At 41.7% G+C, this 27217-nt stretch overlaps 1 protein-coding gene and 1 long non-coding RNA gene across 7 annotated transcripts; one reads left to right on the top strand and one right to left on the bottom strand.

The window, feature by feature from the left end:
- Positions 1–308: 308 nt before the first annotated feature.
- Positions 309–16663, bottom strand: LOC129482598 (uncharacterized). 3 transcript variants are annotated; one of them, XR_008657775.2, is made up of 3 exons: positions 16498–16663; positions 1467–1693; positions 309–377 (listed from the first exon to the last, which is right to left on the bottom strand). It is a non-coding gene; the product is annotated as an uncharacterized lncRNA (long non-coding RNA). The 3 variants fall into 3 exon arrangements; XR_008657776.2 differs by lacking the exon at positions 16498–16663 and adding an exon at positions 16167–16300; XR_008657777.2 differs by lacking the exon at positions 16498–16663 and adding an exon at positions 2472–2703.
- ZNF770 (zinc finger protein 770) lies at positions 16199–27217 on the top strand. 4 transcript variants are annotated; one of them, XR_010120741.1, is made up of 4 exons: positions 16686–16865; positions 17306–17422; positions 21460–25769; positions 25969–27217. XR_010120741.1 is itself a non-coding variant. In XM_055278619.2 (4 exons), exon 4 carries the CDS (start codon positions 21516–21518, stop codon positions 23586–23588), a length of 2073 nt encoding a protein of 690 aa, XP_055134594.1. In that variant the 5' UTR covers positions 16690–16865; positions 17306–17422; positions 19099–19200; positions 21460–21515; the 3' UTR covers positions 23589–27217. The 4 variants fall into 4 exon arrangements, 3 of the variants coding, with proteins under 3 accessions (XP_055134595.1, XP_055134594.1, XP_055134593.1); XM_055278619.2 differs by adding an exon at positions 19099–19200 and having other exon boundaries at positions 16690–16865; positions 21460–27217; XM_055278620.2 differs by lacking the exon at positions 16686–16865 and adding an exon at positions 16199–16479 and having other exon boundaries at positions 21460–27217.

Here is a 27217-nt window from a genome sequence, read left to right as displayed (position 1 = left end):
GGTCTCAAACTTTTGACTTCAAGAGATCTGCCCACCTTAGCCTCCCAAAGTGCTGGCATTACAGGCATGAGCCACCACACCAGGCCCACATCACTTTTTAAGAATATTGTCTGGGTGCGGTGGCTCATGCCTGTAATCCCAGCACTTTGGGAGGCCGAGGCGGGTGGATCACGAGGTCAGGAGTTGGAGACCAATCTGGCCAACATGGTGAAATCCCATCTCTACTAAAAGTACAAAAATTAGCTGGGCATGGTGGTGTGCAATTGTAATCCCAGCTACTCGGGGACTGAGACAGGAGAATCACTTACCAGGAGGCGGAGGTTGCAGTGAGCCGAGATTGTGCCATTGCACTCCAGCCTGGGCGACAGAGTGAGACTCTGTTTCAAAAAAAAAAAAAGAATATTATAATCACACCCCAGAAATGGGTTACCATGCACAGTGTGGAATACATAAAACTAAACAAGATTCATTAACAAATGCTTTCAAACTTTGTTGAACAATGAACCAAATTGTTAACTAAAATTTTAAATGTGGCTTCATTGGTTTTTTGCCATTTCCACTTTTCTTACTGTTTCTTCCCATTTTCAGTGGCTTGCTCTCCTGAGCAGGGACAGGAATTCCTGTCCTAAAGTTGGATGACATCTGGCTAGAACCATAAGATGTGTGCTGCGACAGAAACCAGAGCAGCTGGCAATCTGGGAACTGGAACTGTCTTCATCAATTTTGAATATTTGGTCACCTTATCTGAGATTACACATAAACTCACTTTTTTTAAGTCTCTCTGAAGGCAGCTTTTATTGTGTAATTTAAAAAGAATTTTTTAATGTTTTTTAATGATCTGGGTTAATTTTAAACAAGGATTTATGAAATGTGAGCTGGTGCCAGGAAAACGTGGATCAGTTGTTGCTTCCCTAGAGGAAATAGTAGTCTTTTAATAATATATCTTAATAAAATGTCTATATTTCTTTTAGGACTTAAAAAATAGACAAAGCAAAATATGGGTTAAGTAAGGTTTTGTGGTTTGTATGAAAACAAAATTGTGCATGGCCTGAATAAGAAAAAAAAAGTTCTAATTAGACTCTTGGTTCTAGCAAGTAGATACTCATTTAGATGTCCTTAAGAAAAGGTGTTAATTATATGAGTATCATATCATTTAGGATTAACATTGGCTATATGTGACAGACATCCAAAACAGTGGTGGCTTAAATTAGATAGTATTTATCTTTCTTGTAAAACTCCAGAGATAGGCAGTCCGGAACTGTCCTGGCTCCACGTCAATGGACCAGGATCCTTTTCTGCTACAGACTACTAGGATTTCGGTCAATACATAGAAAATCTAGCCAACCGAAAGGAAAGGGGAGGATAAATGGAATTTCCCCTTCCTTTAAAGATGTGTCTAAGAAACTGCATACTCCACTTCCTCTGACAGCACATTAAACAGAATATAATAAAATGGCAGAACTTACCTGAATGGAAGGTTGAGCAGTGTAGTTCTCATACCAGAAAGCTATGTCCCCAGCTAAAAAGTGAAAGGTTCATTAGATAGGAAGATGGCAAAGACAGATATTGGGGAAAATGAGTAGTTCTTTTAACCTTAAAGAATCATCCGTCCCATCTGATAAGCCGTTAGGCTCAATTTCTGCAGCCTTTGCCTTTCCTTCTTAAATAGCCAGCCATCTCCTTGTTCTTTAATCTAGGGGTAAAGAGAATTACAAAAAGAATTAGTCTTCTATGTTTACTTGACACTTTGCCCCTGGAGGGCAGAGCCTGCCATGTCAGGACAGTTTGTGGATGGCTGGAGCTGGAACCAATTAAACCCTAACCATGAGCCTGGAAAACAAGGTCTAGTTAGGAATCAGGAAGAGAAAAACGAATGCTGCAGAAGCCATCAGCAAATATCACAATGTCTAAGAGGCAGCTCTTAGTTAACACCTTCAAATCAGAATTCTTCATTTCTCTTCCAAATTGTACCTCAAAGTGCCCTACCACCCACCCAGTTGTTTAAGCCAAAAATTTAACTGTAATACTTTAGCCTCTTTTCCTTCACTCCTTATATCCAATCTGGACCAGTTACATAATTTGCAGGTTCAGTGAAAAATGAAAACACAAAGATCCTTGTTAAAAAATTATCAAGAATTTCAAGACAGCAATAGCAGAGCATTAAACCAACTGTGGGGTCCTTCTAAGTGTGAGGCCCAGTGCAACTACATAGGAAGGCAGCCCTGCATCCAATATATATCTATATATTTTGCAAGTTCTACCTCTGTGATGGTAAATTTTGTGTGTCCACTTGACTGGGCCATGGTGTGCCTAGACTTTTGATCAAATATCATTCTTGATGTGTCTGTGAAGGTGGTTCTGGATGAGATTAACATGGGAATAGGTAGAGACAAAGTAAAGCAAATTGTCTTCCCTAATGTGTGTCAGTCCCATCCGATCATTTGAAGGCCTGAATAGAACAAAAGGCTGACCTTCCTGGGAAATAGAAGGAACTCCTTCTGCCTGACTGAGCTGGGTCATTAGACTTTTCCTACTTGCAGACTTAAACTGAAACATCAGCTCTTTTTGAGTCTTGAGCCAGGCGGCATTCAGACTGGGACTTTCACCGTCTGTTCTCTTGGTTCTCAGGCCTTCAGACTCAGGCTAGAACTGCATCATCAGCTATCCTGGGTCTTCAGCTTGCCAACTGCAGATCTTGAGCCTTCTTAGCCTCCATAATTGCATGAACCAATTCCTTATAATACTTTCTTTCTCTCTCTCCTTCCTTCCTTCCTTCCTTTTCTTCTTTTTTTTTTTTGAGACGGAGTTTCAAAAAAAACCTCCAGGCTGGAGTGCAATGTTGCAATCTCGGCTCACCGCAACCTCTGCCTCCCAGGTTCAAGCGATTCTCCTGCCTCAGCCTCCCGAGTAGCTGGGACTACAGGAATCCGCCACCACTCCTGGCTACTTTTGTATTTTTAGTAGAGACGGGGTTTCTCCATGTTGGTCAGGCTGGTCTCGAACTCCCGACCTAAGGTGATCCACCCGACTCAGCCTCCCAAAGTGCTGGGATTACAGGCATGAGCCACCGCGCCCAGCCCTTCTTTCCTTCCTTTCTTTTTCTTTCTTTCTTTCTTTCTTTCTTTCTTTCTTTCTTTCTTTCTCTCTTCTTTCTTTCTCTTTCTTTCTTTCTTTCTTTCTTTTCTTTCTTTCTCTCTTTTTGCATATACCTATATATAGATATAAATATATACAGATAGATCAACTACATCCATTTTATACATATATATGTATATATATATATATATATATATATATATATATATATATAACATCCTATTGGTTTATTTCTCTGGAAAACTCTAATACAACCTCCAAAACATTTCTTAAATTGGTACACTTCTCCCCATCTCCATGACAATGTCTCTGGATCTCTGGTTCTGGACTAAGTTCCCAGTACCTGCTTTCACTTTTGCCTCTTCTTCAATGGTGTTCAATGAGACAAGAAAACCACAAGGATAGGCCGGACGCAGTGGCTCACACCTGTAATCCCAGCACTTTGGGAGGCCGAGGTGGGCGGATTACCTGAGGTCAGGAGTTCGAGATCAGCCTGGGCAACACGCTGAAACCCCGTCTCTACTAAAAATACAAAATTAGCCGGGGGTGGTGACACATGCCTGTAATCCCAGCTACTCTGGAGGCTGAAGCAGGAGAATCACTTGAACCTGGGAGGCAGAGGATGTGGTGAGCCGAGATTGCGCCATTGCACTCCAACCTGGGCAACAAGAGTAAATCTCCGTCTCACCAAAAAAAAAAAAAAAAAACCCCACAAGGATGGAGCTAGATATATACATACACACACATATACATACATATGTAACAAAACAAATATATAAAAATCACATGTTTTATGCATAAAAATGTAAATATATAATATATAACATCTTATAGAAAATTTATGTATATAAATATATTTAAAATATAAATATTGATAAAATTTTAACTATAAATTATATATAAATACACTTATATAAAATATAAATAAATTGATATATATATATATATATATATATACACACTTATTATAGAACTTTGACCTTAGAAAACCGTGGGAGCTGCTTAAACACTATATGTGCCTGGTGCCAGAGGTTGGGGCTGGTACTTAGAAGGGATGATGAATGCAAAGTGAGGACATAAGGATCAACTAGCATCTGGAAAGAGAAACACAAACCTACAAGGACAGATCTCTCAGTACCTCCAAGCTTCCACAGATACTCTAATGCTCTGCCCTTAGTCATGGAGCTAAACATGTTTTTGGCCCGGGACTTAGAGAAGCTAAAGGAGAACATCTGGCAGGAGTTGAAGGAACTGTGGGCTGGATGTTGCCCAAGGCCAGCAAGGTGAGTCAGCAGATTACAACAACATGGGTGAACTGGGATGGGTGCCTGTGCCCTGCGCAGACCTTTCAAGTGTAAAAACAAGCTAGCTTCCTTCTCACCTTTCAAATACCATGCAAAATGCCTCCCATGAGGCTTGCTAATCCTGAGTCAGGTAGCAAAGGAAATTCTTGAAAAAAAAATAAAAGGCCAGGCGTCGTGGCTCATGCCTGTAATCCCAGCACTTTGGGAGGCCGAGGCGGGTGGATCATGAGGTCATGAGATCGAGACCATCCTGGCCAACATGGTGAAACCCTGTCTCTACTAAAAATACAAAAATTAGCTGGGCATTGTGGTGGGTGCCTGTAGTCCCAGCTACTTAGGAGGCTGAGGCAGGAGAATCGCTTGAACCAGGGAGGCAGAGGTTGCAGTGAGCCGAGATCACACCACTGCATTCCAGCCTGGTGACAGAGCGAGACTCCATCTCAAAGAAAAAACACACACACACACACACACAAAAAATCTCGGTTTAGCTAAACTGATACAATACAACCCCACACTCCTTCAACTAACTCCAACATGGCAGCAGTAGGGTTCATTTAAAAATACGAATCAGGCTGGGCACGATGACTCAAGTCTGTAAGCCCAGAGCTCTAGGAGGCCAAGGAGGGAAGATCACTCGAGGCCAGGAGTTCAAGACCAGCCTGTGCCACATAGCGAAACCCGATCTCTACAAAAAAATTTAAAAACTAGCCATGTGTGGTGGGTGACATGTGCCTATAGTCTTAGAAACTCGGAGGCTGAGGCAGGAGGATCACTCGAGCTCAGAAGTTGGAGGCTTCAGTGAGCTATAATCACGCCACTGTACTCCACCCTGAACAACATAGCAAGACCTTGTTTCTAGAAAAAGAAATATATATATATATATATATACCCATACATATAAATCAGACCATTTTTCTTTCCTAAAGTCTTCCAAATGCTTCCCATTGCATTTAGAATAAAATCTAAACTCTTTACTGTAGTTTTACAACACTGCATAGGATCTGACCCCTACCACTTCTCAGAGCTTCTTGCATTTTGTACCACTTTCTCCTTGCTCACCATTCCTGAGCCATTGGCCTTCTTTTTTTTTTTTTGGAGATGGAGTCTTGCTCTGTTGCTCAGGCTGGAGTGCAACCTCTGCCTCCCGGGTTCAAGTGATTCTCCTGCCTCAGCCTCCCGAGGAGCTGGGATTACAGGCACCCACCATCATGCCCAGCTAATTTTCTTTTGTTTTGTATTTTTGTAGAGACCAGGCTGGTCTTGAACTCCTGACCTCAGGTGATTGCACTCCTTGGCCTCCCAAAGTGCTGGGATTACAGGCTTGAGCCACCACGCCTGGCCGCCATTGGCCTTCTACCTGTTCTTCAGTCACTGAGGTGATTCCTGCCTGAGAGCCTTTGCACCAGCTGTAACATCTGCTTGCAACATTCTTCCCATTGATTGATCTTCAGGTCACCAGCTCTTTCTTCTTATTCAGATTTCAGCTTAAACATCATCTCCTCGGAGACCTTCCTCCCTGACCACTTAATCTAAAGAAACCCACCATACCTCAATATTCTCTGTCACATCATTCTGTCTTAATAGTCGTTTTCACCATTAGAAATTATCTTATTTATTGTTTGCTTATTTATTTTCTCTTTCCCACCACCATCACTATCAGAATGTAGGCTCTATGATAACAAGGATTTTCTTGTTTCTCTGCTTGGCACATGACAGTGCTCAATAAATGTTTGTTGAGGCAACTGTAAACCAAAAACAAAATTCTAAGCCCCCCAACCAACTGACTGGATCCTTCATCTTAGCCAAGGGCATTCCAAAGTTAACCTCCAAACTAGTTAAGGCCATGATAGGAAGGGGGAGTTGGACATGCCTCATCATACTCTTCTCCCTCTGGAATTCAGGCACAGCTGACCAACATTAACATTAAAACAGAGACTTTAAGACTGACAAAACAGACTGTAGCAATAAGATACCAACATGACAGATGGTAGGCCCTGAAAAAAATAGAAGTATTTTACCCCCAAATATATTTCTTTGATGTATTTTGAAATGGCCTTACAACGTTGTCTCTTGTGGGGGAAATCTACATTTTGTAGAGAATCTACTTCCTTTTCTAGGTCTTTTCCCTGATCCAGGAGACAATTAACTAAGAGTGTGACACCTTTCTAAGTCTGATAAGGAATATCTACAACAAGCTTGTTCAATCCGCACACCACAACAGCTATGAATGTGGTCCAACACAAATTTGTAAACTTTCTTAAAACATTATGAGATTTCTTTGCAATTTTTATTTTTATTTATTTTTTATTTTTGAGAAGGAGTCTGGCTCTGTTGCCTAGGCTAGAGTGCAGCGGCGCGATCTCGGCTCACTGCAACCGCCGCCTCCCGGGTTCAAGCAATTCTCCTGCCTCAGCCTCCTGAGTAGCTAGGACTATAGGCATGTGCCACCACACCCGGCTAATTTTGTATTTTTAGTAGAGATGAGGTTTCACTGTGTCTACGAGGCTGGTCTTGAACTCCTGACCTCAAGCAATCAGCCCATTTCGGCCTCCCAAAGTGCTGGGATTACAGGCGTGAGCCACTGTGCTGGGCCTTGCAATTTTTTTTTAGTATATTCTATGTGTGACCCAAGGCAATTCTTCTTCTTCCAGTGTGGCCCAGGGAACCCAAAAGATTGAACACCCCTGATCTACAATGTATTCTCTCTAAAGCCTGCTACCTGGAGGCTTCATCCACATAGTAAGAACCTTGGTCTCCACAATCCCTAATTCTAACCAAAATACTCCCTTGTATTAATTCCAGGTCTTTAGATAATAGCTTAACTCTTTCAACCAACTGCCAATCAGAAAATATTTGAATTCACCCATAACCTAGAAACCTCCACTCCGAGTTGTCCCACCTTTCCAGACAGAACCAGAAAAATTCGCATCTGACACGTATTGCTTGATGTCTTATGTCTCCCTAAAACATATAAAATATGCTAGGCGCGGTGGCTCACACCTGTAATCCCAGCACTTGGGGAGGCCGAGATGGGCAGATCACCTGAGGTCAGGAGTTTGAGACCAGCCTGGCTAACACGGAGAAACTCGTCTCTACTAAAAATACAAAAAATTAGCCGGGCGTGGTGGCAGGTGCCTGTAGTCCCAGCTACTCAGGAGGCCGAGGCAAGAGAATCACTTGAATGTGGGAGGCGAAGGTTGCAGTGAGCCGAGATGGTGCCACTGCACTCCAGCCTGGGCGACAGAGCGAGACTCTGTCTCAAAAACAAACAAACAAAAACCAAGCTGTAGCCTGACCATCTTGAGCACATGTTCTTAGGACCTCTTAAGACTGTATCTTGGGCCATTATCAGTCACATTTGGGCTCAAGATGAATCTCTTCAAATATTTTACAGAGTTTGACTCTTTTCATTGGCAGAATGAAAAAAAATGGATTGATATGAGTTTATAGGGCTGCTATAACAAAGTACCATAAAATGGGTGGTTTAAAATAACAGAAATTGGGCCAGGCATGGTGGCTCATGCCTGTAATCTCAGCACTTTGGGAGGCCGAGGCGGGCAGATCACTTGAGGCCAGGAGTTCAAGACCAGCCTGGCCAACATGGTGAAACCCCATCTCTACTAAAACAAACAAACAAAAAAAATTAGCCAGGTGTGGTGGCTCATGCTAGTAATACTAGCTACTCAGTAGGCTGAGGTAGGAGAATTGCTTGAACCTGGGAGGCAGAGGTTGTAGCGAGCCGAGACTGCACCACTGCACTCCAGCCTGGGGGACAGAGCAAGACTCTGTCTCAAAAAAAAAAATAAAATAGGGCCAGGTGCAGTGGCTCACGCCTGTAATCCCAGCACTTTGGGAGGCCGAGTCGAGCGGATCACGAGGTCAGGAGATAGAGACCATTCTGGCTAACATGGAGAAACCTCGTCTCTACTAAAAATGCAAAAAATTAGCCGGGCGTGGTGGCGGGCACCTGTAGTCCCAGCTACTCGGGAGGCCGAGGCAGGAGAATGGCGTGAACCTGGGAGGCAGAGCTTGCAGTGAGCCGAGATCGCGCCACTGCACTCCAGCCTGGGCAACAGAGCGAGACTCCATCTCAAAAATAAATAAATAAATAAAATAAAATAACAGAAATTGGCAAGGTGCAGTGGCTCACACCTGTAATCTTGGTACTTTGGGGGCCGAGGCAGGCGGATCACCTGAGGTCGGGAGTTCGGGACCAGCCTGACCAACATGGAGAAACCCCATCTTTACTAAAACTACAAAATTAGCCAGGCATGGTGGCACATGTCTGTAATCCCAGCTACTCCGGAGGCTGAGGCAAGAGAATCGTTTGAACCCGGGATACTGAGGTTGTGGTGAGCCAAGATCGCACCATTGCACTCCAGCCTGGACAACAAGAGCAAAACTCCTTTAAAAAAAAAAAACACATCTACCATCTTCAAGTCATTCATGCGGCCTCATCCCTCCTGGATGTCAGACAAGAATTTGGGTGCCATGAGTGCAGGTGCAAAAGGCTGTCACACTGACCCTCCACTGACCTGTTAACACTCAAGCTGTCTGCAGACTGCAAAGCTAAAAGGGCACTGAAACACTCCTTCTGCAGCTTCATAGGTCATGGGCAACCCCCCAGCCACTGCCGTGGGGGCTGCATGGAGTTTTGCTCCTGCTGGTGCCCAAAAATGCTCACGCCAGCTCCTGAACCTATTCATCTGTGCTTCCCCTCCAGCAAGGGGTAGAACACGGAGGGACCAAGTTAATTGAGTCTGCCCCTGCTGGCACCAAAGTGGCCAGCTAGTTCTAGTCCCTGTGTACTCCAGTTTCTGCCCATGAAGGGGTCAGGGAAATATCCTGCTTTTCATAAGGACACCAGTCGTTGGATTTAGGGTTCATTCTAAAACCTAGATGATTTCACACTGAAAATCCTTAATTACATCTGCAAAGTCTCTTATCCAAATAAAGCCACATTCAAAGCTACTCAGGGTTAGGACTGGAACATATCTTTTTAAGGGACACAGGACAGATTTCAACTCATTACAGGGCTGATTTAAGGTTTCTATCATGCTTGCTTCTTCAACTGAGACAGAGTCCCTTATACTATAAGGCTTACAGATTAGACTCTAAACTTGAAACTGCCTATTAGGACTACTAGTGAATGCTTTATGCCACAAGAAATACAGACATTTTTAGGTAATGAAGAAAGGAAGATTTTTATGTTCCCCTAAAATATTAATATTACAGGAGTGTCAGTGGGGGGTGTGAACAATAATTAATAATTAATTGAATTAATTAATTCCAGAATTAGGAATTTGATTGCAAACCTGTCAATGCACCTCTGAGGGTACGCTGAGTACCTGAATGCTTAACAATACTTGGCAATGTGATAAATTGCCTGGATTTGTAACTAAAGTTTCTGACAATGTAACAGCTGGAAGGAGAAATGACCTTTGTTTTGCATTTGTGTTTAACATTTAAGAGGCTCTAGAAACAAACCGTTCTACATTGCTGTTGGGAAGCCATTTGGAAAAACCAGGCTTGTTGGAACAAGTTGCTATGGGAGGAACTTAAAGCAAAGCATTGCTGGATAAGCTCAAAACTTCCTGTGAAAACTTGAGATATCCTCCCCACCTCTTGTTCCTCAAGAAGTCATTAAAGGGGAGGCAGAGAGAAGACTGAGTATCAAGAGAACTGTTGAGGCCGGGCGTAGTGGCTCACGCCTGTAATCCCAGCACTTTGGGAGGCCGAGGCAGGTGGATCACGAGGTCAAGAGTTGGAGACCAGCCTGGCCAACATGATGAAACCCCGTCTGTACTGAAAACACAAAAATTAGCAAGGCATGGTGGCGTGTGCCTGTAATCCCAGCTACTCGGGAGGCTGAGGCAGGAGAATTGGTTGAATCCGGGAGGCAGAGGTTGCAGTGAACCGAGATTGCACCATTGCACTCCAGCCTGGACAACAGAGCGAGACACTGTCTCAAAAAAAAAAAAAACAAAAAAAACTGTTCAGTGTTAGAAACAGAGGCACCAGTCCAGCCATACAGAGCTGTCAGTGAGGAAGATTACCTTTAGCCACCTGAGTTCAGATTTCTAACTACTAAAACCCTTGATCATAAGGTAAGTAAGTTCTTACTTTGGGTCAGAGAACACAACAAAAAAGCCCGGAACCTTAAATAAAAATCATGCTTACTATTTACCTAATTGGGAAGCCAGAAGAGATCAGTAACATCTCATATATTTACCCCTAGAATCTAGCAGACACCAGAGACAGACTTAAAGCCCACAATACTACTTGCAGATGGGGACTGAGAAAGGAAATGCTTAGTCTGTTCTGGCTTTTGTGAAGCAGGGCATTTTTTTTTTTTTTTTGGTAGACTCTACCTGTGAGAATTCTATCACCAGCCTCCAGAAAGTAAGATCCAGAAACAGGAGAAAGTCACAATGTCAAGCTCACTTCACTCCATAAGCAAAAACCATCGTTTTTCCCACCCTCCTTGGTTGGCTCAGACCCTTGTCCTAAGAGTCAGAGTGAAACCACCTTTGCAAAAATTGTAACTGAGAAAATTGTGACTGACCTAATTGACTCCATCTTACTTTTAAACCTTCAAGTTGTGCTTGTTCATTCTTGGGTGTGGGCCCAACGAACTTTGGGAGGAACTTAGTTTACAGTTTAGCTTTGAAACAAAGACAATAACAGCCCTTTCCCAAAATAAACATCCTTCCTGCCTGGGGGCTAGACTGCTTTTTTTTTTAAGGATTAACAAATTAGCTACAGGACTAGAAATTATGGTTTAGTAGTCATGCAGCTGGAAGTGGCAAGATTCCGAACCTCCTCAAATTGTTCCTGGGAATAACATCACTATTGTAGAACCTAAGATCAGTGCTTGACGTATTTTGCAGACCCTACACTTGATGGATCGGCTGGCACCACCCAGATCAATAAACTGGCTCATCTGGTCTTGTGGCCTCCACCCAGGAAATGACTCAGTATAAGAGGACAGCTTCAACTCCCTATGATTTCATTTGTGAGTCAACCAATCAGCACTCCCGATTCACTGCCCCTGCCCCAACTAAATTATCCTTAAAAACTCTGATCCCTGAGTTCTGGGGGAGGCTGATTTGAGTAATAATAAAATTCCAGTCTCCTGTACAACCAGTTCTGTGTGAATTAAACTCTTGGCTACTGCAATTCCCCTGTCTTGATAAATTAGCTCTGTCTAGGCAGTGGGCAAGGTGGACCCTTTGAGTGGTTACAAGGGGTGCATTCAGTGGGATTGAGAGGTTGGTCCTGACTCTAAATATGAACAACTATGGTGAAAACTCTATGGGGGATTTCTGCCTGCTTCCAGGTAACTCTGGAACCTCAGTACTACCGAATTTGAACTAACACATGGGAAGTGAGGAAGTGGGGCAGGAGTCAGGGTGTGGAATAATGCAATACCTAACCAGACCCAGAAATCCAATAGATATTATCACCAGTGGAGCTTTAGAGATTTCCAGCAATCCTTTAGGAGATTGGGGCTAGCCTGTGAGCTGTAGACAGTCCAACTGCCCTAAGTAAAATACAGTACAGCCGTATTGTGCTTCATCTTCTGATCTCAACTTATCCCCCACCCTCTCCCTGCTCCAAACCCCCCCTACTCCTATGCCACAATGCTCTCAGAAGTTGTGTTGCACAATGTACAAGAAGTTGCAAGTATTATTCTCAAGGAAGTACAGTATATGATGGGAAGGAGAGGGTTCTATTCACCAAAAATCATCTTAAGAAATAAGGATTTCTACTTTGGGAGGCCAAGGTGGGCAGATAACCTCAGGTCCGGAATTGGAGACCAGCCTGACCAACATGGTGAAACTCCGTCTCTACTAAAAATACAAAATTAGCTGGGCACAGTGGTGCATGCCTGTAATCTCAGCTAATCGGGAGGCTGAGGGAGGAGAATCGCTTGAACCCGGGAGGCGGATGTTGCAGTGAGCCAAGATCACGCCATTGCATTCCAGCCTGGGCAACAAGAGCGAAACTCCATCTCCAAAAAAAAAAAAAAAAAAGAAAGGAAGAAAGAAGGATTTCTTTGTTGAAAAAATTCCTTGACAGTTGCTTGGGGGTAGAAACTGACGCCTGAGGGGTACAGATTTGGGTGGACTATCTGCAGAAGGCAAGCAGATGACTTTGTAGGTTGTTCCACAGAGGGAATGGGAAGAGGAGAAAGGAATGATAAGAGAGATGGGATGGAACCAGGAGATGTCAGCTCCTTGCCAGCCTGTCACTTAGGGCAGGAGGCAGCTTTAACACCATTAAAAGTCAATTTCAAAAATGTCTGTTTTTTAGCCGGGTATGGTGGTTCATGCCTGTAACCCCAGCACTTTGGGAGGCCGAGGCGGGCGGATCACCTGAGGTCAGGAGTTTGAGACCAGCCTGCCTAACATGGTGAAACTCCGTTTCTACTTAAAAATACAAAAAAAAAAAAAAAAAAAAAAAAAAAAAAGCCAGGCTTGGAGGCGCGTGCCTATAATCCCAGTTACTCGGGAGGCTGAGGCAGGAGAATCGCTTGAACCCAGGAGCCGGAGGGTGTAGTGAGCTGAGATCGCGCCCTTGCGCTCCAGGTTGGGCAACAGGAGCAGAACTCCGTCTCAAAAAAAAAAAAAAGTTAAAAAAAAAAGTCTGTTTTTAAAATATTCCAAAAAACATGCAAAATATCCTAAAATTATGGACTCCTTTCAAGTACAATTATTTTGGTAAAAGATGAAAGATTTATAGGATCTGAAGAGAAACTAGAGAATCAAGTACAATTATTTGGATAAAAGAAAAAGAAGAAAAATTTTAGAAAGAAAACATTTGCATATAATAACTTTCTGAGCTTCTTGTTAAGAACCTGGTGAGCAGTAGGTGCTCCAATTATTTCCTGCATGAGTGACTCTCCTGCCACTCCCCACTTTCCCAACCTGTACTTCCCACTCCAGCAATTACTTCTATTTCCTGTTTGCCATTCCTTTTCTGTGTGTCTTTTGTGGTTGGAATATTCTCTGCCTGTCTTTCCTTTCCCCATCCTCCTCTAAAAGCACACTCTCTTGTCCACTAAGCAAGTTGCTACTCATTTTTCTCCCTGCCTCCTACTGTCTCCCATGGGCAAGGCAGTCTCTCATTTCTACCAGGTTTCAACTCAAAAATCACAGAAGTGGGCTGAGTGCAGTGGCTCACGCCTGTAATCCCAGCACTTTGGGAGGCTGAGGTGGGTGAATCACCTGAGATCAGGAGTTCAAGACCAGCCTGGCCAACATGGTGCTAAAAATGCGAAATACTAAAAATGCGAAAATTAGCCAGGCATAGTGGCAGGCACCTATAGTTCCAGCTACTTGGGAGGCTGAGGCAGGAGCATCACTTGAACCCAGGAGGCAGAGGTTGCAGTAAGCTGAGATCGTGCCAATGCACTGCAGCCTGAGTGACAGAGCAAGACTCTGTATTTAAAAAAAAAAAAAAACACAGAACTTCTTATTAAGGCCATCTCTGGCCATCTACTAAAATGCCAGCATCCCCACCCACACCCCCAAATCTTTACAGCCCTCTTCTGTGCTTTTTCTCCTCAGTTCTTACTAATATTTAACATATTATATATCTTATTTGATTTGTTGTCTGTCTCCCTCAGTAGAATATAAAATCTATGAAGACATGGATTTTTGACTTTTTGTCTGCTACTCTATCCCCCTTGCCTAGAACAGGACTTGATACACAGCAAGTGCTTAATATATGCAGAATGGATGGATGGATAGATGACTGATTGAAGCTGCAGCTCAGGGACCATCTGCACCTGGAACCCCCAGGCAGATTTAGATGTTCTTTCCTCCTATATATATCTGCTCTTATCATATTGTATTAATACTTGTTTGTATGTTATTTTCCCCTCTGGGCTAGAAACTAATTTAAGGTTCAGGGCCTAACTGCTTCATCTTTATATAATTAGAAGTGAATATTTAGAGCTTGGTACATGATATGTCTTTTCTTTTTTTTTTGAGACAGAGTCTTGCTCTGTCGCCCAGGCTAGAGTGCAGTGGCACATCTTGTCTATTTTTATTATTACTTACTTTTAAGACGGTCTTGCTCTGTCATCCAGGCTAGAGTGCAGTGGCATGAACACAGCTCACTGCAGCCTTGACCTCCTCGGCTAGAGCAATCCTCCCACCTCAGCCTCCTGAGTAGCTGGGACTACAGGCACATACCACCACGCCCGGCTAATTTTCGTATTTTTAGTAGAGACAGGGTTTCACAATGTTGGCCAGGCTGGTCTCGAACTCCTGATCTTGTGATCTACCCGCCTCAGCCTCCCTAAGTGCTGGGATTACAGGTGTGAGCCACCGTGCCCGGCCCAGGTTAAATAACTTCTAAGCACACAACTAGTAAGCTGCAGCATTAAGATACTAACTCAAACGTATGTCATGCACCCCCTTTATTTTTCATTCTCATACTATCTTTTCTTCACCCTGCCACCTCTGCCCTACCATGTTCTGGCCTTCCCCCCCATTTTTTATTTATTCATAGTCTACCCACTACTGCTAGTTCAAATTTCACATATTCAATGAAATCTTCCTTGATTACTCTTATTCATGTTAATTTCTCTTTTTTTCCAGAAGGCTCCTGAGATAACTCTCAGGGTAAATGGGGGAGGTTATGACACGGGGCATGTGGCCTTGGAGAATAGCCTATTCAAGTCCTAACTGCTTTCACACTCTATATTCAGACTCTCCATGCAAAGGCCAATTTGTTTTGCAGGTAATGGATAAAGAACGAATCTCACCCTCCAGTGGTCCCCAATTTCAGGTAGTGTTTTCTCATGATCTAGATGTATCTCCTAAGGCTGATGTGGCTGATGATGGATGCAATTGTTTGCATTATTTGGCTAAGTTTCCCAGGAGTAGCTGCAGAATGGAGCAGATTTACAAGGATTATCTGGACAAACAGCATCTCCACTTTGGGATTAGCATTTAGGACACCAGAAGTCTTTCCTTTCCCTTCTCCACCCCTGCTTCTGTTGGAAGCAGACTGCAACCCCTCCCAAATCTGACTGCTTCAGGGTTCCTACAGGAGAAGCAAAAGCTCATTTCCTATTCGCCATTTCCTCATGCTAACACATCCAAAACAGAGACTTTTTGTTGGCTCAACTGCTTTTATTTTTTTGGTAAAGGAAAATATATCAACATTAGAAACCATTGATTTTTGTTGCTGATGGTCCTCAGAAAGTAATGCAAAAAGTTGCTTAGAGTTAAAAAAGTATGCCTGATAATCTGCTTTCATTTCCTCCTTTCTCAAGGTGATACAATTACAATCAGAACCTGCAAAAAATCCACAATAAATTCTTCTCTAATGTCTTTTGCACTTAAAATCTTTAGTAGATACCTTAGCATCTTATTCAGTAATAACGCGCCAGCTTAGTCTGCAACTATATATTTGGTCTTCAATTGTGACTACATAAAATGCTGAAATATCTGTAACTTAGGAAGCAGCAAAGTTATAAATGCAGGTCTGATATTAGACAACCTGTGTTCAAATCGCACCTCTATCGTTTAACTGTGTGACATTAAGTTCCCTAATGTCTCTGATAGCCTCATTTTCCTCATCTTAAAATGGGATCCTATCATTTCATAAAGTTGTATTCAATATGAGTAATTAATAATGATAATAGTTCTTTGAAGGCCTACTACACCAGGAATTATGTTGGGCACTTCACACTCATTTTATCTAATTGTGAGAACAGGGCTTCGTACACTGTAGACAACCAAAACATACTGAATGATTGAGGCGGGGCTAATGAGGTCCGCAGCTGGCACGCCATTAGAGGAGTCGCGAGTGGAGCTCAGTCACGTCTGTCCACAAAGCGCCTGCGCTTGACCTCTACGTTATATTTACTTTGGCAACGTACAAAGTGGTGAGGACAGACCTAGCCCGGAGGGTCCCTAATACGTTGTCGTCTTCTTATCCCCGGCCCTCTGCGTTAGAGAGGGCTGCCCCGAATGGGCTTCGAACGCTGACTCGCCCTTTTCCAGTCGGCTCTTGAGCCCACTAGTCCGGGCTACAGCATTTTCCTAACCGAGGTTTAGAGGTGAGATGGAAAATGTACCCGTCTTTATTCTATTCTCTCCCCCGCAATGACAGGGTGAATGGCGGTGGGGTTAGGGGCGCGTCTCTGGAGTCCCAGTGCCCTCGGGATCGGAGGGCCGCTCGCAGGCGACAACGGCCCTGAAATTGGGGGAGCTTGTTTCCAGCCGGGCCGTGTCCCTGGGCGCGCCAGAGCGCCGCGCCTGCGCGCTCAGCCAGTTGCCGCGCCGGCCCTGCGGACGTGCGCGCGCTGCCTTCGCGGCACCTGGGCCTGAGGTGCGTGCCTCCCGGGCCCTCGCCAGCTCCAGATGCGTGAGGAGGACTTCAGAAACCCGACTGAGAAGTGGAGCGACCCCCAGGGAGGGTCGGACCTGCCTCAATACCGCCAAGGTGCCTGGGGACCCAGGAACGGGGGCTCCACAACCTCAGTTCCTGAGCTCCTTTTGCTTTCTCACTTCCCCACCTATTGAGTGCGTCTCACGCGGAGCAGAAATTTGAGAGGAAGGCGTAGAGGGATTTTTTTTTTTTCTTGCTGTGGGTTGTATCACATGTGGCGTTTTCATCCTGGCTGCAGCCAAAGCAGTTTTTACCCTTGCCCTTCCTTTCCTGGCGTGGGATTTTGTGGTTTCTGGACTCGGCTCGACCATTACGTGCTTATTATTGGTTGTGGGCCCTTAGAACGAGGACTGTGTGTCGGTGTCCTTTGTCCAGTGTAGTCCACTGGGAGGGAGAGGTGAGGGTTCAAGGCCAAGAGAATGGGCCCGGGGCGAGTGGGGCAGAAGCAGCCGCCGGAGATTATTCCCCAACTGAAAGTTGTGTGTTTCTCTTAGGTCTTTCATTTCTTGTTCGCTTACTTTCGTGAAATCCTCACATCGTTTTAATGATACTAGTCAAGACAAGAAAATCAACAGGCTTTCAGCCTTGAGGCAACATTGGATATTATTGAGGTCAGTTTTTACAGTTTTTACGGTCTTCACGTAGAGTATCTTGTTCTTGTCAGGATAAATTCTGGATTGAACCACTGAGCAGATCTACTATTCTTTTATTTCAGTTTAAGATAAGAAAAATTACAGTCTTTTTTATTTTTATGTTATCAACAACAAAAAAATCGGTTGAAATGGGATTTGGAGCTCCATGAGTGCGTGAGGTGAGGATCCCTAATCTGGCTCTCAAACAAGAGATACGATCACTACTTGCCACTAATGGTTCTAACAATCTAGGGCTCCTAGTAAGTGCTTTTCCATGTGGTGGGAGGCAAGTGACAACAGTTATCCAATCTTAGTGCTAACAATGGATGATTAACCATAGCTCCTTTTTGGTACAGGAACAGTAGGTAGCCAATCCCTGTTTTAGTCAGAGGTGGTTGTGGTGTGTGATTTTTTTCTTTTAGGCGTGTTCCACGAAAGCATTTATTAAAGGGAAGAAGAAACATACAAAAGGAATTGAATCTGGCTCTATACCAAAATCCTCTGTGTGATCATTCAGTCCTGACATTGGACAATTACCAGGCTTTGCCTGACTGGCCTCAAGGGCCAAGCTGCCCTCCCACACCATACTCGATATGGGCCAGTGCATTGCGGTTTTCTGGAGGGGGTTGCAGTCAAGGACTCGCCCTGCCCCTCCTGCTAGATATGCAAATCCCATAACTTCTTTCCTAGCCTGGGTACCTCCATTTGGAGGCCCTCCTAGGAAGGACCATGGCTAAGACACTTTTCTCCATTTTTGACCCAGCTTCTTTCACTCCTAGACCTTCCCCTCCCTTTCCTATTCTAAAGTTCCATAAGAGGCAGGAGATTTTTGTTAGGGGCGCCTTTCAGTGAGAGGATTACCTCATATGCACTGCATCAACTGACCCTCACCCAGTGTCCTTGTATTTAGTAGACCACTGGGGAGCCAGTGCCTCTTTTTACCACTTGCTTGCACTGTCACAGTAAGTGAATAAAGGCTTGATTACTTTTGGTTTGACTCATTGTTCTGATTGACTACCTTGGCACCTAATTGCTGCCAAGTTCTTTGCAGTTCACTGGATTCATGACTTAATTTTAATTATCATGACTGTTGCTCTGTATTGGCATGTTGAGAGATTTTGGAGCTTGTTCACCTGTAATTTCTCTAATTCAAGCTACTGAAAATGCATATTCACAGCACCAAGAGTTGATTGTTGGTTAACATATCTGGGTTATATGATATATTTTATTACTGCTATACTGGCTTACTGTCAGATTATTTTATTTTGCGTGGATTTATGTGGCATTTTCCATTTGGCCTGTAATTAGATGATTTTTATTTAAAATAAATATTTTGGAATAATATGGGCCAAGTGAAGAAAACCAAACACTTGCTTTCTTTAGTAATCTTGTCTCATACTATGGGCCCCTATCTTTCTCACCTTAATAGATCACTTGGCCACTTTGAATAAAGTGGTTGATTCGTTGTCTAGTATGGAGAGGCATGTTAAGAACAGCTTTCATAAACTTTACTTCTTCCTACAGAAGTTTCACAAAACAATATTTATCCTTGCTATATAGTATGCAGTCTGATACTTTCTACTATTATTTGTCCCCTATTTTTATTTGTTTATTTATTTTTAAATTTTTTTTGAGAGTCTCGCTCTGTCTTCCAGGCTGGAGTGCAGTGGTGCGATCTTGGCTGCTCACTGCAACCTCCGTTCTCCTGGGTTCAAGCAATTCTCCTGACTCAGCCTCCCAAGCAGCTGAGATTACAGGCATGTACCACCACACTCGGCTAATTTTTGTATTTTTAGTAGAGACAGGGTTTCACCATGCTGGCCAGGCTGGCCTTGAACTCCTGACCTCAGGTGATCCCCTGCCTCGGCCTCACAAAGTGCTAGGATTACAGGGATAAGCCACTATGCCAGCCTCCGCTCTTATTTTAAATAACAAAGTGCTGATCATGATCTGCTAAGTTGAATTCACAGTCCATTAATGAGTAATATCCTGCAGTTTGAAAAACACTGTGATAAAATAACTAAAGATATTTGTTAAGTAATTTTTTTTTTCTGTTTCTGATTCATATTGCTAAAGAACCACAGTGGGTATGTTTGTGATTTGGGGTTGAAGGTATCTTCTAGGAGAAAATAGTAACACCGTATTTGTTGGATGTTTGCCAGATCAGCTGACAAAAGAACTCCAGACTTAGAACTCTCTGATCTAGAAGATACATTATATTGAAAGAGCTAGCACAGCTTTTAATTTTTTTTTTTTTTAATCTCTGTCTCCTTTATTTAAGGGCAATGCCATAGTAATAATGAAAAGAAAATTGGCTTCTCTGATAGAAGATAGAATATAAGATAGTTATGAAAGTGCTTGCTAAACTTTTTTTTTTTTTTTTTTTTTGAGACAGAGTCTCACTTTGTTGCCCAAGCTGGAGTGCAGTGGTGCAATCTTGGCTCAGTGCAACCTCCACCTCCCTGGTTCAAGCAATTCTCGTGCTGCAGCCTCCCAAGTAGCTGTAATTAACAGACGTGCACTACCACGCCTGGCTAATTTTTGTATTTTTAGTCGAGACGGAGTTTCGCCACGTTGTTCAGGCAGGTCTTAAACTCCTGGCCTCATGTGATCTCCGTGCCTCGGCCTCCCAAAGTGCTGGGATTACAGGTGTGAGCCACTGCACTGGGCCAGTTTTTTTAAATCTTTATATTAATGCTTAAGACCAAAATGACCCTTTTACTATATTGCCTGATGGGCAAAGCACATTCAACTTTCAATTACTTAGTCATAGATAGCTATATAAGTAACCAATTTGTCAATCTTATTACCTCTATGCTTGTCTTTTGGGAATTTCACAACAAAGTGAAACGGAAAATTTTTTTTTGATACGGATTCTCAGCCAGGCTGGATTGCAATGGCACGATCTTAGCTCACTGTAACCTTTGTCTCCTGGGTTCAAGTGATTCTCCTGCCTCAGCCTCCTGAGTAGCTGGGATTACAGGTGTGCACTACCACACCCAGCTAATTTTTGTATTACTAGAAATGGGGTTTCACCATGTTGGCCAGGCTGGTCTCAAAATTCCTGACCTCAGGTGATCCACCAGCCTCGGCCTCCCAAAGTGCGGGATTACAGGCGTGAGCCACGGCGCCAGGCGAGAAATTTTTAAAACCTGTAAATTTAGACAGTGCGTTTATCTCTTATTGAGAAACGCTTAAAAGTGTTACTAAGACAATAAGGATAACATTTTAAAATTTGATTGGCGTTGAGCTAAATATTAGATTTATGTATTGCTTCACTGTTTTTTAGCACATTCATATGCATTATCTCCATTGATTTTTGACAACAGCTTGTGGTGGTAGACAATCCAGGAGACCTTTTCCCCATTTTACAGATGAGAACTCTGTATTTCCTTCTTCCTACCACCTAGATCATATAGTGGCAAATCCAGGACTAGAACCCAGGTCTTCTGGGAATTTTCTCCTAGTCCACACTGTCCTTGTTGGTCTAAAGAAGTAACTGAGAATAAGTCATGTTAAATTTGTGGCTAAGAAATCCAACTATGATAAGTGAAATTTTCTGTTCTAAGAGCATATTTACAATGTGCTATAATTGAATGCAAGTATATCTTATTTTTAGTATTATGTTTTAATTTGTTACCTTTCTAGCCCATTTTTTAAAATGATGGCAACTAAATACTGGCAAATCTACCTAATAATGAAATAGGTAAATTGGAATTAAAATATCTATTTCATGTTAAGAAATTCAGCCTTGTCCTCATTTAATGTAGCATCTCAATTAGAAAAATAGCTTAAAATTGTATTGATTTTTAGATATTTATTTTAAAGACTCATATCTCTGTATGTATAAAATTAGTATTATTATTCTAAGTATTACTTAAAATGATTATTAACTTGTAAACACTAAGTCCAGGTTCTCCTTTACCTTTAATATCTTCAGCCAAAGAACAACTTAAGTTACTTTTCATATGAATAAATAATTTTAAAATTAATGCTTTTTTTCCTTTAATTTTTAGACATCTGTGGAATTTAAGAACAGTATGGAGCTCATCAGAGTATATCATTGAAGAATATGATGGCTGAAAACAATTTAAAAATGCTAAAGATTCAACAGTGTGTGGTAGCCAACAAACTACCTAGAAACAGGCCATATGTTTGCAATATTTGCTTTAAGCACTTTGAAACACCATCAAAATTAGCTAGGCACTATCTCATTCATACTGGTCAAAAGCCATTTGAATGTGATGTGTGTCATAAAACCTTTAGACAACTAGTTCATCTGGAGAGGCATCAACTAACTCATAGTCTGCCTTTTAAATGTAGTATTTGTCAGCGCCACTTTAAAAATCTGAAGACATTTGTGAAGCACCAACAACTTCACAATGAAACCTATCAGAATAATGTTAAACAGGTCAGAAGATTGCTGGAGGCCAAGAAAGAAAAGTCAATGTATGGAGTGTATAATACTTTTACCACAGAGGAAAGATGGGCATTACACCCGTGCTGTAAGTCCGATCCCATGTATAGCATGAAAAGAAGAAAGAATATTCATGCATGTACAATCTGTGGCAAGATGTTTCCATCACAGTCAAAACTTGATAGGCATGTACTTACTCATACTGGTCAGAGGCCTTTTAAATGTGTCTTGTGTACTAAATCTTTTCGACAGTCAACTCACTTAAAAATCCACCAACTTACACATTCAGAAGAAAGACCTTTTCAATGTTGTTTTTGTCAAAAAGGATTTAAGATTCAAAGCAAACTTCTGAAGCATAAACAAATCCATACTAGGAATAAGGCTTTTCGGGCTCTTTTATTAAAGAAGAGGCGTACAGAATCTCGCCCCCTGCCTAATAAGTTAAATGCAAATCAGGGTGGTTTTGAAAACGGTGAGATTGGTGAATCTGAGGAGAATAATCCACTCGATGTCCACTCAATTTATATTGTCCCTTTTCAGTGTCCAAAGTGTGAAAAGTGTTTTGAATCAGAGCAGATTCTCAATGAACACAGCTGTTTTCCTGCTAGAGGTGGCAAAATTCCAAGCAGGTTCAAAAGAAGTTACAACTATAAAACCATTGTTAAAAAAATCTTGGCCAAGCTTAAACGTGCTAGGAGTAAAAAATTAGATAACTTTCAATCTGAGAAAAAAGTATTTAAAAAGAGTTTCTTGAGAAATTGTGATCTTATTTCTGGTGAGCAAAGCTCCGAACAAACCCAGAGAACATTTGTGGGTTCTCTTGGCAAACATGGAACATATAAAACAATTGGCAATAGAAAGAAGAAAACATTGACTTTGCCATTTTCTTGGCAAACTATGGGAAAAAATTTGAAAGGCATCCTTACGACAGAAAACATATTAAGCATTGATAATTCAGTGAATAAGAAAGACTTGTCAATCTGTGGTTCATCAGGTGAGGAATTCTTTAATAACTGTGAGGTACTTCAGTGTGGTTTTTCAGTTCCAAGGGAAAACATACGTACTAGACATAAGATATGTCCTTGTGACAAATGTGAGAAGGTATTTCCTTCTATATCCAAACTAAAAAGACACTATTTAATTCATACTGGACAGAGGCCCTTTGGCTGTAATATTTGTGGGAAATCTTTTAGACAGTCAGCTCACTTAAAAAGACATGAACAGACTCATAATGAAAAGAGTCCTTATGCATCTCTTTGCCAAGTAGAATTTGGAAACTTCAACAATCTTTCTAATCATCCAGGTAATAGTGTTAACTATAATGCTTCCCAACAATGTCAGGCTCCTGGTCAAAACTACGAGGTCTCAGAGTCAGATCAAATGTCAGGAGTTAAGGCAGAGTCACAGGATTTTATTCCTGGTAGCACCGGGCAACCTTGTCTTCCTAATGTACTTTTGGAATCAGAGCAAAGCAATCCTTTTTGCAGTTATTCAGAGCATCAGGAGAAAAATGATGTCTTCCTGTACCGCTGCAGTGTTTGTGCTAAAAGTTTCCGATCTCCATCTAAACTGGAAAGACACTACCTAATTCATGCAGGGCAGAAACCATTTGAATGCTCAGTTTGTGGCAAAACATTCAGACAGGCTCCTCACTGGAAGAGACATCAACTTACTCACTTTAAAGAACGACCACGAGGGAAAGTGGTTGCCTTAGATTCGGTTATGTAAATTGTCGCAACCACTAACAACTGTGGTCTCTGGTGATCTTATTTTTAAAGCCTGTATTATTTAAATTGCATTTTTATTGAAAGGCCTGCATTAAATTGAATGGTTTCACAGGCATATGCTTGTCCTGCATAGTAAGGAGGCAGAATACACAGAAAATTAATACAATGTTTTAGAAACAGCCAAATTAATTTTTAGAGGCAAGAACATGATTTGATGCTATAAAGTAGGCATTTTAATATTGTAAACATATGCTTTGGCTGTATTGAAAAATATAAATCCATGATGGCTGTACAAATAATTTAGCCTCATTCATTTTTTAAAGGAATTATTCCTTAAGACATGCCATCTCTTTTTAGATATACTGAAAAGATTGAGAGGCAAAACTTGGTTTTTAGCTGCAGCACGTAGCCCTGTTATATTTGATTTATTTTACATTTCATATGAAAGCATAATTTTGTCCACACGTGGCTCAAATTGCATTGGTAATTTTTTTTTTTTGTAAATTTAAAAAACTACAGAGGCACTAGAGGTGAAAATGGATGAGAAAATTATAGTATTATTTTCATTGGTCTTTTTTTTTTTGAGACGGAGTCTCACTCTTTCACCAGGCTAGAGTGCAGTGGCGCCAACTAGGCTCACTGCAACCTCTGCGTCCCGGATTCCAGCAATTCTCCTGCCTCAGCCTCAAGTAGCTGGGATTACAGGTGCCTGCCATCATGCCGGACTAATTTTTGTATTTTTAGTAGAGACGGGGTTTCACCAAGTTGGCCAGGATGGTCTCGATCTCTTGACCTCGTGATTCGCCCGCCTAGGCCTCCCAAAGTGCTGGGATTACAGGCGTGAGCCACCACACCCAACGGTCTTTTCAAAGCTATCTATTTTTAGGACTGTGATAATTTCACCTTCAGGTGATAAGGATTTTATTTTTTTTCTCCCAGCTAGTGCTATCTTTCTCAAAATAATTTAAAAGTAGGCAAGAGGCTAGGATGTACCTGTATTTACCATGTTTACTTACCAGGAATATTTTCTTTTTTTTTTTTTTGAGACGGGAGTCTCGCTCTGTCGCCCAGGCTGGAGGGCAGTGGCGCAATCTTGGCCACTGCAAGCTCCGCCTCCCGGGTTCACGCCATTCTCCTGCCTCAGCCTCTCCGAGTAGCTGGGACTACAGGCGCCCGCCACCACACCTGGCTAATTTTTTGTATTTTTAGTAGAGACGGGGTTTCACTGTGGTCTCGATCTCCTGACCTCGTGATTCGCCCGCCTCAGCCACCCAAAGTGCTGGGATTACAAGCGTGAGCCACCGCGCCCGGCTCTCCAGGAATATTTTCTAAGTGCCATAGTTTTTTTCATAATATGTATGAGTTTTATCTTTTCATAGGAATAATTTCAAGTCGTTTATTTGCTCATTAATGATAGCAGTAGTCATAGACTTAAGACTATTCTAGAGATCTTCATCTCCGTAAGACTTTTACATTTATTTTAGTAAACTTTTCTTTTTATGCCTCTTTAATGGAGTGGTTCTGTTATTTAAGCCTGTTCTTTTTTTTTTTTTTTTTTTTTTTTTGAGATGGAGTCTTGCTCTGTCACCCAGGCTGGAGTGCAGTGGCGCGATCTCGGCTCACTGCAAGCTCCGCCTCCCGGGTTCACGCCATTCTCCTGCCTCAGCCTCCGGAGTAGCTGGGACTACAGGCGCCCGCCACCACGCCCGGCTAATTTTTTGTATTTTTAATAGAGACGGGGTTTCACCGTGGTCTCGGTCTCCTGGCCTCGTGATCCGCCCGCCTCGGCCTCCCAACGTGCTGGGATTACAAGCTTGAGCCACCGCGCCCGGCTTATTTAAGCCTGTTCTAAGTTTGATCAAATGGCAATGACTAGGTCTAGTTTTAGTTTTTATTTTTGCAAGAGTCTATTGCTAAAGAATTTTATTTTGATCCTTGTTAAATTTTTATTTTAATTAGTAAGGTAGTCATTCCTGTAGAGGGATAAGATGCTTGTAGAGTTGTGGGTATCATTCCAAATAGAACTGTTATGATTTGGGAAGTATTCTTTACTACAAAGGACTTATTTCATAATGACAAATTGTCTTTCACATTTGCCTTTGTTTATAAAATCTTCAGGAATGACATTCTCTAGCAATAAAAGGAATGAACCGTTATGTTTCTAAGCTGAAAAGAGGAACAGGTGGGTAATTATCCTACCATACTTAAATATAGTGGAAAATCCTCTATTGAGAATGTGGATAAATGAACAATTGTAAGTTTTGCATCATAATCTGAGAACTTTCTTTTGACGGGGGAGGCGGGAGGGATAATAGGTGGGGGTGATCTGCTTGCTGCTTTTACCACAGGTGATTTTTAAGTAACTTGGATTTAATTTACAGAGATGAACATGACAGTCTGAGTAAAATACCCAATGATGTAGAAGTGTGCCTGTTTATTATGTAGATACAGACATCCAGCAAAAACAGGAGAATCACATGCTTTAAAGAACACTTTCTCTTAGGTTTCCTTGAGATATGTTCCTCCAGTGCAAGCAAGATAATGGTTTACCGAATTTGCTTTACACAAAACTTTTCAAGAACTCATCTGTTACACAAAAGCAAGGAATAACTAGTTTATATTTTCCAATAATTTTCAAGGTTTTCTCCTTAATATGTTTGAAATTATTGATTTTGGCATTTTTCTAAGCAATTTATGTAATTTTATTTGAAGAAAATGTTTTATATATTGTTTTTCCCAGCCTAAACAGGGAGAGTCCTAACAGTGTTGTGCTTGTGTGATTATGAGACTTTATTTGCATAAGTGATACTACTATACTTTATTTTTGACCCATGCCTTTTTAAGCTGTTTCATATTGAAAGTTGGAATATTGTAAAAATTTTGTCAAAGATGTACTGTAGTGCTATTTGAAGTACCTGTAACAAAACACAGTTGGCCCTCTGTATCCATGTACTCTGCATCTGTGGATTAAACCAATTGCAGATCAAAAATATTAGAAAAAATAATATAAAAATAATAAAATAAAAATACAGTATAATAGTTATTTAAATAGCATTTACATTGCATTAGGTATTAGTTTAGGGATAAAGTATACAGGAGGATGTGCGTTGGTTATATACAAATATGTCATTTTATGTAAGGGACTTGAGTATACTTGGATTTTTGGTATCTGTGGGTTGGGGGGACGGTCCAGGAACCAATACCCCATGGATACCAAGGGACAACTATACTTATTTACCTTTATTGTCATTGCAAGCTTCTTATGGAAACTTTATAGGAATGAAAATATACACGTTAAGAAGATTAAACATTAGATAGTAGATGGTTTGTTGCATGCTAGAACTGTTAGTATTGTTGAATCAATTACTTTGGTTTCATGAAAAAATAAACGATAAATATCTTTAAAGAGAACTAGAAGAATTCTTTGTTTGAGTGATTCCAGGCTGTAGTATGATCATTTACTGAAGTAGTTTGATTGGCTGGCTAACTTAGAATTATCGTTTCTTGTTTTGTACTGCAATAGGGGTTATAATTGTAAGATAAAAATGTGTGTGTGTTAAGGGAAGTAGGTGGTGGTTAAAATTCTTGAAAAATTTTCAGAATACTTTAAAAATAAAGTTTCAAGTTATA

This window comes from Symphalangus syndactylus, chromosome 5, assembly GCF_028878055.3.
Source record: "Symphalangus syndactylus isolate Jambi chromosome 5, NHGRI_mSymSyn1-v2.1_pri, whole genome shotgun sequence".
In the NCBI taxonomy this organism is placed as follows: Eukaryota; Metazoa; Chordata; class Mammalia; order Primates; family Hylobatidae; genus Symphalangus; species Symphalangus syndactylus.
This window is presented reverse-complemented; position numbering and strand designations above follow the sequence as displayed.

Coding starts and splice junctions, on each gene's coding strand:
- ZNF770 (XM_055278620.2), top strand. CDS start 21,516: ATGATGGCTGAAAACAATTTAAAAATGCTAAAGATTCAACAGTGTGTG.